This window comes from Platichthys flesus, chromosome 6 (assembly GCF_949316205.1).
Source record: "Platichthys flesus chromosome 6, fPlaFle2.1, whole genome shotgun sequence".
In the NCBI taxonomy this organism is placed as follows: domain Eukaryota; kingdom Metazoa; phylum Chordata; class Actinopteri; order Pleuronectiformes; family Pleuronectidae; genus Platichthys; species Platichthys flesus.
In genome coordinates this window covers 2,281,883-2,295,248 of record NC_084950.1, presented here as the reverse complement: position 1 = coordinate 2,295,248, position 13,366 = coordinate 2,281,883, and the positions used below count along the sequence as shown (strand labels likewise).

Genomic DNA, 13,366 nt, shown 5'->3' with positions numbered 1-13,366 from the left:
GTCATCAGTGAGCTCGTACTTCTGTTCTTCAAGTCTGACCTCACCTAGCGGAGCCACTTCACAAGTTAATGATTGAACAAGCTGTCGCAACTTTAAGACTGAGGCCCGCAACTTAACTCGCTGATCTGAGGTCTGTCAAAGCTCAGAAGACAATAACTTGAGACAGAATCGATTTCTTCTGCTGATGGAGTTTGTTAGATTGGATAAGCACAAAAGTCAAATCTTTCACACAAGCTTTTATTAGAGTTAAGTTAGAGGTTTCCACTTACTATATTTATAACTGCATCAATACTTTGGTCACTTTCAATATCACTTTGTTGATTTGCTCGATATTTCTGAATTCTGTTGTGAAAACTTAGCTCAGCAGACGTTTAGTGAGGATTCATGTTTTACAGCAATCAAGAGGAAAAACAATAGAGTTAGGAATTAAACAAGAAAGAAACAGAGTCAAAGAAAGAAGCTGGAAAAGGGGACAGATGATTAGAAGAAGGGAGGGGGGAAAGGGAAATGAGATTTGCATCTCTACTTCATCCGATGTAAATTTTCAGAAATAAGCTGAGCCCACCTGACGGGAAGAATTCAAATCCATGGAAATAACTTTGTTTCTCTCTCACACACAAACACACAGAAAAAAGTAAATGTTGACTAATGGAAAAACACTGAGAAGATTTCCTAAAATGTACGACTATTACTTTAAAGCACAGAAACGAGTCTTGACTTTTACAGGCCGGTCTTTACAGGAAACACATATGATATCTGGGAAATGTGAACATCAACTACAATGGCCAGAGGCAGAAGAAAAAAGACAAAGACAAACCTGTTCCTGTGTGAACAAGAAATACAAATACACAAGATCCCATGGCGGCCACTGTCACACTAGAAACCAGGGGAGTAACACACAGCTCTTTAAAAGTGTTGACTTTTTGGAAACAACTTTGTCTGTCAGGAGTTCAACAATAAAATCACCGACCTCAAACAGTTAAAGATCGGACGCTGAACCTGATAACATCTGCCGATGTGCCATAACTTTTTTATCTTAAGATTACGAAAACAAAACACGGGCTGGCAGATATAAAACAGCAGCATTTAATTATTAATTATAATCGTTTGTCCCCCTGAAATGTTGTCGCTCCCTAAAAATCACTTTCCCTCTCTCCTGTGGTTTTCCAAATGACAAAATTAAACATGGGAAACAACACAAAGACTGTAAAGAGACTTTGAACGTACCATTAAGTGAAGAGCGATACTTTATCCAAGAACACACCTTGTTGTGTTACCGCTACACAAAGCACGAAATGACAATTCTCACGACACACAGGGTTTCTTTTAAGGCTTCACCCTCCATCGCACTCGGTCAGTTTCTAGTCGACTGTTTTCCTAATAAGGATGTGGTCTTGATTCTCACCTTCGGTACAAAGGTTGTGTCAAACCACAGGAGAGAGTCCAAACATCCGATAAACACCAACAAATCCAATATGACTGTAAAAGGAAAAGGTTTGAAGCCTAAACTGTGTCATCGTCTTGATAACATGTGAAAAGGACCCGTGGTCATATGAGTGGAGGAACTTTGGAACATCCTCACACTTTACTGTATATTATATCTGTACAGGAGAGTAGCGCCTGTCTAAATTCCACAGATCCTCCCTTCTCTCTCTTAGCAGGACCCAAGGTCAGGTTCTAAAGGCCCGACCAACAGGACATTGTGGTGTCTCAGTTTAGAAACTTTCATATCTAACTCAGATGCCCCAGAGAGAGAGACACCAACTGCAACTCTTTTATGCATTTTACCAGTGGCAAGACGTCGGGACACAATGTGATTTATGAATTCATATTTAGACTTAAATATCCAATAGGATGCCAACACCTATATGTAACATGGAGAGTGGACATGGACAGCAATTTTTGCCATTCATTGATCTGCTGTTATAATGGGTGACGCAGGGTGAAGGAGATATACTGGGAGGCTGTGGGAGACATCTTCAAACTGGGGGGGGGGGGGGTGACCACTGCTCATGTTGCTCAGAACCTTCTGCATGAGACATCAGAGTTCTCCTTTCACCAGCTTCCAGGAAACTTCCATTTCACCGTGACATCACAGGTCAGTCTGTGAGCCCAGTACTGACCTCTACAGACAGAGGGGTCAACCAGGACCACAGCAACAGGTTAACAGGGACCTTTATTCTCTGAGCCTCCAAAACATAACTAGGCAGGAGATTCTCCAGTCGGACTAATTCACAAAAACGCAATCATCTCTGTAATTTCAACCATTATCATCCAAAGCTTTCAAATTTCATTGGCTCTCTATGTTGACATCTTCGTCTTCTACGAGCTCCTCTTCTTCATCCTGATATATTAGTATTTTCTGGTGGTTTCAGTTCTGCCACTGTCTCCTGCTGTATTCTCACATTGGACAGTATCTGTTTTCTCTGAGTGGAGCTGGCAGGAGAAACTCTGGAGAGCGTCGGTAGCAGCTGACTCAGACATCTGTGTTCTCACCCACAGCCCCTCCAGACAACTTCAAGATTATCTGAAGTTCAGTCCATGTCTGTAAGCAGCTTATTTCTACAGGAGTTATTCCTCAGCATGAAATCTTGCAGACGAATTAAACCAATTATTTTCCATTGGACTTGTTTTGCTGTGTAATTCGATAATTTCTGATCATTTGTTTGTTCTTTCATAGTGGCGGTCTTTTTTATAATAGGTAATATTTATTTATTGATATATGTAACACAAAACCTTTAATAATTTGTGTTATTTCTCCTATAAGAATTAACTGTGAATCATAGAAGCAGGATTTTGTAAAATGACATATTATCACCACAGCACGATTCTACTTAGTAAATGACCCCACTGCTTTATTTGGATTTCCAGGTCTAAATATGAGATTAAGAGTCGGGCCTCACCCAGCCCCTCTTGGCACACAGACTGGAGACGTCTGGCTTCAACACCATATGTTAAGTTGTACTGGGAAAGGCTTTAATTGGTGCATGCGAGTCCTGAAATCAAACCCTTAATCCTCCCAGTGCTGACACAACGCACGGTAGATGTTCTGGGGCTGGATTAAGCCGACAAACAGTTGTGTCAGTATATCCCACACGGTGCGTCTGTATTTAACAGCCACTGGACAACACAAAGGCAATTGTGAATTCATCAGGCCACTATTTTCATCTGCAGATACAACATCTCTGCAACCATCACATATTATTATTTGGTTGATAGTGCAGACTTACTAACGCAACCCTCACAGGATTGTGCTTTAGCCTTGGGATGCAATAGACTGGAAAGACTGGATGTTGGGTTGGATTAAATTAAAGACCCCAACTCATGCGGTGGGATTTGAACCCATGTATCCCCTAATACTTGAGAAGTTTAGGGTTTTGCAGGTTAATAAGCAGTAGATCCTCGGAGTTCCAGTGTAGAGGCTGTTAGACACTGCTACAGAAACATGAAGAGTCAAAACCTAAGAACTTTAATTGCTTTTTAAGTGTCTGGATATCCAGCTGAAAAGATATAGAGCAATAGGCTGCTTGTTTTTAAGTGCTGATCATTTAAAAGTACTAGAAATTACACACTCATTAAATTCCAGGGCCATAATTGTAAAACCTGATATACACAATCAGGATTTACCGGTCATGTTCTGAATCTCACAACGGTTTACATCAACAGTGTTTGTGTTCTTACTCTATGTCTTTAAAGCTGAACTAAAAAATGTTTGGCCACTCGAGGGGGGGGGGGGGGGGGGGGGGGGGACCATCAAAACAATGGACAACGTGACCGGTCCAGGTCCAAAGCTTCTTGATTGCAACCTGGTGGCTTGATTCAGAAAAGGAGCTAAACCCTGGCACCTCCATGTTAGTGAATGGGACATGGTCCGAACCAAACAGTTAGAGTACACATCAAGAAAAAATACTTTTTCTGATGTCGAGATTTCTGCAGTTTCTTTTACATCTATATTATCTATAGTATTAATAAAATATCATAATACATGTCATTATACAGTGTGAGAACTGTACATCTCAACCTCAAATAACCGTACGATGCAAATTTAGTTTATCAAACTCGGCCTTTGGAAAATCCTCTTGACATACTCGAGCGGGACTTGGCCTTTCTCATCTGACAGCGAAGCATCGACTCAGCCCCCTGGTGTATTTCTGTCTCGCTGCCTCTCCCTCAGCACTGATTCATGCAGCGACACCCCCTTATAAGTCAACCCCTCATTCCAGGAAGTGACAGCTTGGCCATGATGGTGCAGATGAGCAGCAGAGGCCAACATGAAGTGCTCTGAGATTATCGTCTCGAGCGTCGGCTGCAGACCGGAGGACGTTTGGTAACTGGTGAGGTCTGAGGTTTAAAAAGGGGGCGAGGGTCGTCCCTATTGACCACACTGATCTGACGATAAGGCCACTAGAAATTCTGTTTGTTGCATTGTCAGTATCTATTGTGTTTTGCTTTTGTGATGGTTTGAAAACACGCAACAAAAACCACAAAGAAAGATTCAGACCAAAGAGATAAACTCACTTAAACTGCATTGGAAGGAAATTTATATTTCAAATGTATTAGGTATGTTGTGGAACCAGCAGCAACCAGTTAACACAAGCCTTCCTCTGCAGTTACGACAGTTTGAAACCATAATTTAAGAAGGATTAGACCCTTGACCTCTGACCCGTTAGCCCTTCATGCTGACCAAGCTGCTTCTGACCAACACTCACATCCAGCAGCTGTAAGCTTCTTGCAACAATTGCAGCTCGTAATGCTTATTTACCTCAAAGTCCACAATCCATCACAACACATTTCACAACAGCCTGATACTTGGTCTCTGCACTTTTGCATTTTGAACAAGAGGCTTAACAAAAGTTCAATTGAAGACCCGTGTCCATTCGGTTCTAATGGAAACCAACTGTAAGGAATCCACGACATTACTTAAGCTCAGAGTAAGAGAAAGTTTATTCTACAGCTGAAACCTTAGAGTCCACGTCAAGTGGGGACGAACCTTCACCCGCATGACTGGATTTCAGGTCTCAGTGGACGTGACACCACCTGCTACTCAAAGGAGGAGGAAGATGAGAAGAGGAGGAGGAGGCACGCACTTATATCACCACGCAAAATGACGCAGGGAAATTGGTTTAGTTTGAAGTTAAGGGCGGATTTGATTCTACTCTGTAGAGTAAGAGGCCTTCCTGCAATTTTCCAGGGGATATAGGATGATAGGATAAAATCATTAGCAACCAGTATCATTTAAACCCTGGCAGAGGTCTATATTGTCTTATTTAACAACTACTATTAATTTAACAAATGACAGCAGGATAATGGTCGCCACGCTTTACTCTGAATCTGATATATTTATCTACATTCAACTTTATATTGTTGACTGTTTTACAGATAAACCCTTTAATTCTATTTCTTTTCACCATAAATCCCTACTTGTTATTGTTGCACTCGTCTTTAAAGCCTCCTAAGACCAAAGTCCACAATCAAACAACTACTCATTAACATGTTGTATAATGTATATTGCAAGAGGAGGACAAAGCAAATCTTATCTTTATATATTGCACATTAAAAGAGCAGCCTTGTATATAGCATTACTATTTTGTATATATATTGTCTTATAAATATGTCTTGCTTTGTGGGTGGGTGGGAAATATTGTTTGTGTTATTTTGTTGAAAAGAAAGAAAACAAATGAAGTCTGACTGGTTGAATGACTGTCAATACAAATACAAATATGAATAATTATCCAAATTCAAAGTGTTTTTGTAAACTGAGGAACCTGTTCCTTTGTGGGGCCTGCCCTCATCACCTGCTGCACCCAGGTTGCACCTCTTGCTATTAATAAATTACATCCAGGAATAAATTCAACAACAACAACAACAACACCAGCAAACTGCCCAACCAGTTCCCCTCGACCTCCCACTACAAACCAACCAGTAGAGAAGATTCCCAGTGAGTCGCGCTCCTGTCACAGAGGAACCATTAGACCACAACGCTCCAGGTCGAGTCCCGCCGCAAAGTGCGTCTGTCAGCTACTTACAGCGCCGGGTCCATAAAGGTGAGAGGCCCGCGGTCCTCCAGAGTCCTTCCCCGGGTTCAGTCCCCTCTCTGCGGGCAGGGGACGTCGCTCTCTGTCGTCCCGCGGCCGGTTCTCAGGTTAATGTCCGCGCTGCGCTTCTCTGCTTCCAGCGACCTGACCCGCACATTGTACCCGCGGAGAGTGAGAGGAGCCCGGCTTGTAGACCGGAGTCAAGTCCCGTCACAGAGCCGGGGCTCCACTTCCGTTTACTGGTTTCCTGAAATAAAACCACTGGTTACTGAAGTAATACTGAGACTCTATCTTTAATTCTACTCACACTCACTAAAAACTACAAATATATATTTTACTGACTTGTTTGTTAATACGTTGACTTTAAGAAAGATGCTATGCAATTAATAATAATAATAATAATATTAATAAAAGACCTTTAGTTAACGTAAAACTGGCTTATCAACTGATTAGCTAACCTACAAGGACATGTAAGCTAACTAAGCTTACTGTTTAATCAACTAATTGGCTAAAGTACAAGTGAATCTAAGCTAACCTAGCTAACTGGCTAATCACCTAATAAGCTAACATACAAGGAAATGTACTTAGCTAACTTTTTAATCAACTAATTTACTAATTTATAATGCAAGTTTAGCTAACCTAGCTTATTGGCCAATAACCTTATTATCTTTATCTCCTCCAAATTTTGTCAAGAATTCAAACATTGAATGTTACATATTTATTTTTAATTGAGGTAACTGCTGTTTTTTGTCACTTTTATAGATGTTGTTGTTGTTGTTGTTCTTATTGTTGTTGTAGAGAACAGTGCTTTGTGGTATAATTTCAATGCTTCAATCAGGCATAAGATAATATAAAACTGTATTTTATGTGGTTATACAAGTTTTAATAAACCTTCTAAAATTTACTTATTTTACAATTTACTTTTCCAATGTATCGTGTGTTGACATGAATAAAGTTGATCTTAATCTTCTGTTATTCTTTCTGTAAATAAACAACTCACCTGACACTGAGTCCTGCTAGGGTCTGCATATTTTAGACTTGCTTTTATTCTGAAAATAAAAGTTCTCTACATCCGGTTGTGCCGCTTCTCTCAATCAGCTGATGAGACTGAATTTGAAAAAGCTGCGAGTTTCCCTCAGACGCTGAAAAGGACCAATAGGAGCCAGAGCTTCAGGGACGTGGGGAAATAAACTTTTCTTTACTTTACTGTTTTAGTCAAGTTTAATCAAACATATCAACATTGTTAACTTCTTTACTTTTGCTTGGTTAACTTTGCTCTGGATCTACAGGTGGTGCAGAACTTTGTATTGATTCTCTTTGGGGGGAAATTTACTTTAAAAAAATGCAGTAGCGAAGATGCAGTTATTTAGTTACAGTTATTCTGTATTCATGGCACATAATCTCCCCTCTTTTAATTCATGTGTTTATGTTGTGTGAAATTAACTAAATTAAACTAAGGGATGCAGAGTGTATTAACCTGAGTCTCTCCTTAGATGAGAGCTTGTTAGTGACCTCTCGGCCTCGAGGTCACACCTCAGGATCATCATCTCTGAGCAAGTTGGTGGTGGAGCCTTTTACTGTCCTGTGAGGGTCAAAGAGTCCTCATGTCAAACTTTGACTGTCTCACTAATACAAAGAGACACGAAGATAGAAAGACTCAACAGAATCCACAGCATGCCTGACAGTGTGTGTACACTGTGTGAGCATCGCATCAGGGTTCCATTATTTCTATTCAGCCCATTAACAAAGAACGAATGATGCATTGTGCTGCATCATTCGTGATAACTATACACGACAAGGTCTGTATATACTTCAAAAAAGTACTTTTTATACATTTGAATGGGTCATTCATAAATGAGCAGCAAAGCACACAAACACACACACAGCCATACACACCCAGACACACACGTAGATGTATTTATGCACAAATAAAAACCTCTTACAACATGTTTTTTCTTGCACTGACCCCATGTGGTGGATAACTGATATGACATGCTGCAGGAGTTCAATGTCCCTTCCATCCAAACACTGAGATGATTTAACATGAATTGTGATAAAGTTAATTATGTTTTTCTCTGGAAGTTAAAACAGCGTCACATTTATTGTATTGAAATTTGGTTGAGGTTCTTACCAGAAGTGTATTTTTGTTTGTGAATAGTGGGCCCTGCTGTTTTATTCCTCAATCAAACCTTTAGATTTTTCATCGCATGCACAGGACCAGAAAGCTGAAGTAGATGAATGGCATTCATCATTAGCTTTTGTATTTCAAAAGTTCTTCATACTTTACGTGGAAAATTCATCCAAAATTTTAAAAAGTCCCAGGACTTAATCTTTTAAAGTCTTGTGCAGGATTTGAATCATTACAATCAAGATTTAAAACTTTTCTCTGACAGTTTGGGTTTCATGAAATGATCAACATGGTTAAAGGCTCCTTTACCTCATGAGTACAAGTTAGGAATAAAGTTCCTGTTGAACTCGCAGTCTGCTTTGCTTCAGTTCGTTTCCGTAATAAGGCTGATGAACTATAATTTGCATTCCTGCTGAACTTCCTCTCTCAGACCACATCTGGCAGCAGCTGCAGCTCCTGGTCTCTGCGAAGTTTCTTTTTAATAACCAGCACATAAAACCCATTTGATTCCGACGTGCACCCCTCGCCGGGCAGTTTGAACTCTTTCCACGCCATTAAACGTGATTCGTCTCACTTCATAACCACCAGCTCCTCGATCCAAGCTCAGACTTTCCAAATAAAGTCCAGCTGTGCGCGGCTGTGCGCCCTCAGTGCGTCACGCTGCTCCACAGGCTGCAGCGACCTGGAGGAGGAGGAGGAGGAGGCAGGAGGAGGAAGAAGAGGAGGAAGGAGAAGGAAAGATGTCCGGTATCATGCTGCTGCTGTCGGTGTCGGTGAGTCTGTGTTTGCTGCGGGGAACCGGCGGCTCAGCCCGGAGCGAGGCGGTGATCCTGCGGGACGCGCTGGAGCGAGGCCCGGCCAGTCTGAACGACATGTTCCGAGAGGTGGAGGAGCTGATGGAGGACACCCAGCACATACTGGAGGAGGCAGTGGACCAGGTCTGCGTCACGTTTTATTCCAGTTACACAAAGGCAGCGTTGTGTCGTTTTTGGAGTTATGACTCAAAGCTGCTATAATGTAATTTATCAAAGTATTTTATATGATAAACACAAATGCACCAGAATCAAGGTGAGTTTAATTGTTTTTGTGTTCACTTTAATATGGACCACCAGGTTAAGTTACAACATTACACAAACTTTCCATGTCTGCTTCATGTCTGAGCCACATCAGGTCTGGATGCTATTAATAGACCTCCTCATGGATAATATAGACTCTAGAACTTATATTTAGTTTAGTTTTAGTTAAGTTAAATCAAAGAAAAAGTTATTCTAATACTGCTGAATGAACTTCACTGTTTAGAGGCTGATTAGGAAGAAACAAAGAAGATCATCAAACAAGTCTTAGAGAAGTTCCTGAATTGTTTCAGACTGTTTTGGTCTTTTATCTCTATTTCTGTCATTACTATTAGTATATTGTGTTTTATCCATTTTTTTTTCTGTTGTGTACTTTGCGTTGAAAAGTGTTCTATAAGTTAAAATGTTATTATTATAATAATTGTTGAGTCTACTGTTATTTTACCGTGTAACTCACCCGATCTCATCATCATCATGTCTCAGCCTGTGTCTGGTTTTAATCATCCATGAACTACTGGGACGTTCTCGTCCAAGAAACTGAGATGAACCATAACAGTTAGTCAGAGCTGCTGCTGTGTGTCAACACTCACAGCTGTACCAATGTCCTGGTGGGTAGTTTATTACAGATTTATGGATTTGTGCTCACATCGATCTTACAGATAACTACTGAGAGTTCCAAATCGTCTCTAACGTCACCAGACCTGCATCTCAGGACGGACCAGGTAGGGTTTTAATATTACAAATACAAACTACGTTTTTAAGTGATTTTGAGGAAATCAGCAAATATGTAATCACTTGTTTCTTACTGTTTACAGGAAACTAACAATGAAACCGGAGACACTCGTTTCTCACACGTCGATGAGGAGGTGTCCGGTCCATGGAATAGTGTGGATCACGTGAGTCTTTCAATGGATCCACACAAACAGTGAATAATGAGAGAAATTCATTCTGGATTGGAAGATATTTTACTTTTCCCTCAGACCCTTTCAGCACTAAAGCAGCTTCTCGTCCACACAGAGAGTTTTAGGTCATTAAAAGTGAAGGGATGGGAAAGTATCTGTTCATCATCCTGGGTTATGGTTAGGGCATCTTCATCAGCTGTATTGAAGAAGACTTGGAACTAGAGAGTGATGAAATTGTTGTATTGAGATTAAAAACCAGGGGAGAAAACCCTCTATAGACACTGACTTCTTTTCAAACCCCTGGAGTTGACAGCATAAAAGTTTAATGCACTTCCACATTAGCTTCACCTTCGAGTCTAAATATATATATTATTATATATGTAGTCTGTGAAGTGCCCTAGTCTCTATGTGCATGCCTCTGCCTGTGTTTGGTTTTCATGCAGGAACAAGAAATCCAACTGTCCCAGTTTCCGAGCGTATGTTTGTCTTTTCGCGGTCGTGATGTAAACGGTGAAGGCGGCCTTTTGGAAAAACAAACAAAGACCTCGACTCCTCGTGAGCTTTATGACATTCCACTCAGCATCAGTCATGATCTGTCCTCTAATTAAAACAGAAATCAGCTCATTCAGAGCACATTGAACGTTTTCTCCACATGAAGAACTGAGTGAAACTCTAGCGTCTCCACTCGCTCCATAAAGAACGGGATCATCATGGAAACAGAAACCCAGCGTGTACTTCTCATGGCTTCAGCCTCAGTTTGGATTGAGGTCATTAAAGCCGCCTGCTGCCTGTTTGAGGCGTTTAGTTTTATAACGGTGGCTGTGATCTTTCTGTTTCCTGGCAGCCGTACAGAAAGTGGTTAATGCAGCTTCCTGCTTGGAAAGAAAAAAGGCTGTGAGTCATAGACAGGAGAAGGTCTGCTCCTCTTAAATGACTAAGTGTAAAGAAATGTCAGCCTCTATGTGGAGACACACTTAAATCACACTTGAGGAAGTCACAGGAAAGTTGATTGACCGATCACTTCACTGATAAATACCTTTTTCTGCTGAACGTGGACTTAGGGTAGTGAGACAAATGTCTTTTATAGACTTCGTCATCCAAACACTAGTGTTCAGCTTCTTTATTTATCGTTTGTGCAAAACAGCTGCATCTGTGTTTCATATAATGTATAAAAATGCAGGTTAAGTTAGTTTAACAGCTTGTTTAGAGTTTAGATCACACGTATTTAAACCCTCACATGGGGTCTCTTGCTCGGTGAGTCACCTATTTTACTTTCTTTCTCCTTTTGCTGCAGAGTAAATTGTGGAAAAGTATTTTTATAGAGAGGTATAATTTACTCGTGGGCCAATGAGAGTAATAATAGGTGTAGTCATCTGGCCTTTATTAAGATAATAGCAGGGTTGTAAGTCATGTGGCGTCTCTTTGTAGTTTCCAGTGTCTCTGTCACCTCAACAATTTAATGTTACTTGTGCCATATTGTAATATACATTATCTCAAGGTACTTCCCTAAATATTAAATTATATTAATTATATATATTAAAATGATATAGAAACACGGCGGCTCCAACAATGAGCAGCACTTTGGCGACTGTGGAGTGAAACTGGAAGAAACCTCTGTTAATAACAGCTTCATTCATGTCAATGCCACAGAGGAGGGAAGTTCTTCTTTCACATAGTTTCCATGTAATCAGATGAAATGTCTCAGGCAGGAAAGAGAGCGTTCACAGAGTGAAGGAGTTCACCCATTGGTTTGTGAGCTGCTGTTTTGTTTCAGTGTTGATTTCCCAGATCCAGCAAACACAAAAACAAAACACTTTCAGTCCTACACATGAAATTTAAAAGGGCTGGTGCTGTTTTTTATTTGAGCTCCTGGCTCTGTTATCATCTGTGGTTATGTCTCCACACAGGAATGCATGGTGGATGAGGACTGTGGCGACCTGAGATACTGTATGTATGAGATCCAGAACTCCAGGTGCCTCCCCTGCATTCCAACTGATATGGTGCGGATTCACTCAGGGGCTTTTTGTTGTTGTTACAGGTTCAGTCATTTTTACACGATTAAACAATGTACACACAGAGAAATTAAATGTGTGTGTGTGTGTGTGTGTGTGTCTATGTGTGTGTGTGTGTGTGTCTCCGCTCAGCCGTGCCTTAAGGATGAGGAGTGCTGCTCGGACCAGATGTGTGTGTGGGGCCAGTGCACGGTCAACGCCACCCGAGGAACAGAGGGAACCATCTGTCAGGGTCAGAGCGACTGCAGGACGGATCTGTGCTGTGCCTTCCAACGAGGTGAGCTCGGACGTCCCCAGAGAGCGAGAGACGGGGGACAGACTCGTCTCAGTTAATGTCAAACTGTGTGTCGGTAGAATATTCTACCAAATATACTGAATATGCAGAAGAGAATGTAATGTCTCTTCTGCAGGAGGAATGAAAGATCAGAATCCAGGGATTAAACAAAACCCAAACCTCAAACTGAAAGCCTGGAGACATCGACAGCACTGAGCGATAAACAATAGATGCAACATTAAAAACAGCTATTTTCCATTCTTATTTTTGTCTGCTTCCACCAGAGCTGCTGTTTCCAGTGTGTAACCCCCACCCAGGGAAGGGGGAGTCCTGCCTGAACAACCCCAACCTGCTGATGGATATGCTGGCCTGGGACGAGGAGGTGCCCCGCGACCACTGCCCCTGTGCCGACCAGCTCCAGTGCAGACCTCACGGGTGAGAGCAGACAAAGAGGAATACACCTGCAGTTAAAAATGTGTTTATGTTAACCTTCTTTTCTTAAATTCCCCTTTTTGTCTCTCATAGACGTGGATCTGTTTGCAAGGAGTAGAACTGGAGGATGAAACACACGAGGGACTTATATCAAATTACAAAACCCTTTCCTGATGTTACTCCTCCTCACCTGAGGACTTTCCAGCTGATCGATACTCTACCAGAGTACAGGATGTAGCTTCAGGGCAGAATTGCACTGTTTTATTTATACCTTACTTTACAATCTGTTCTTTTTATTATGAAGAAAATAAAAGACTGTTTTTTGGTTTTAATTGAATAAAGTGTGCTTTTCATTAATTTAGTCTGATGAGTTCATGAGTGAATGATAATAACTACAAGCAGTACACAGCACTGACAGCTAGAGGGCAGACTTCCACCTGTTGCCCATGTGTGAGTCAGGAAGTGATAATGCAGAACACACACACACACACGCAGACACACACACACACA

General features: G+C 41.2%; 2 protein-coding genes across 4 annotated transcripts in view; one reads left to right on the top strand and one right to left on the bottom strand.

Annotated features, from left to right (window-relative positions):
* mical2b (microtubule associated monooxygenase, calponin and LIM domain containing 2b) overlaps positions 1-6,220 on the bottom strand; it is a 40,455-nt gene extending 34,235 nt beyond the window's left edge. Inside the window, exon 1 of one of the 3 annotated variants that reach the window (XM_062390057.1) lies at positions 6,027-6,220. The gene's annotated coding sequence lies outside the window, so the exon portion shown is untranslated. The remainder of the gene's footprint in view (positions 1-6,026) is intronic. The other 2 variants (XM_062390055.1, XM_062390056.1) reach the window with 2 other exon arrangements.
* A 2,450-nt stretch (positions 6,221-8,670) lies between these two features.
* dkk3b (dickkopf WNT signaling pathway inhibitor 3b) lies at positions 8,671-13,188 on the top strand. The gene is made up of 7 exons (XM_062389225.1): positions 8,671-9,101; positions 9,896-9,958; positions 10,052-10,132; positions 12,046-12,138; positions 12,283-12,427; positions 12,709-12,859; positions 12,950-13,188. Exons 1-7 carry the CDS (start codon positions 8,904-8,906, stop codon positions 12,972-12,974), a joined length of 756 nt encoding a protein of 251 aa, XP_062245209.1. The 5' UTR covers positions 8,671-8,903; the 3' UTR covers positions 12,975-13,188.
* Positions 13,189-13,366: the final 178 nt, after the last annotated feature.

What these genes read in the sequence shown, in the direction of transcription:
- dkk3b (XM_062389225.1), top strand. Translation starts at nt 8,904, where the DNA reads ATGTCCGGTATCATGCTGCTGCTGTCGGTGTCGGTGAGTCTGTGTTTG. An exon ending in CCTGCATTCCAACTGATATG is followed by an intron (nt 12,139 to 12,282) that starts GTGCGGATTCAC and finishes GTCTCCGCTCAG; the next exon opens with CCGTGCCTTAAGGATGAGGA. An exon ending in CTCCAGTGCAGACCTCACGG is followed by an intron (nt 12,860 to 12,949) that starts GTGAGAGCAGAC and finishes TGTCTCTCATAG; the next exon opens with ACGTGGATCTGTTTGCAAGG.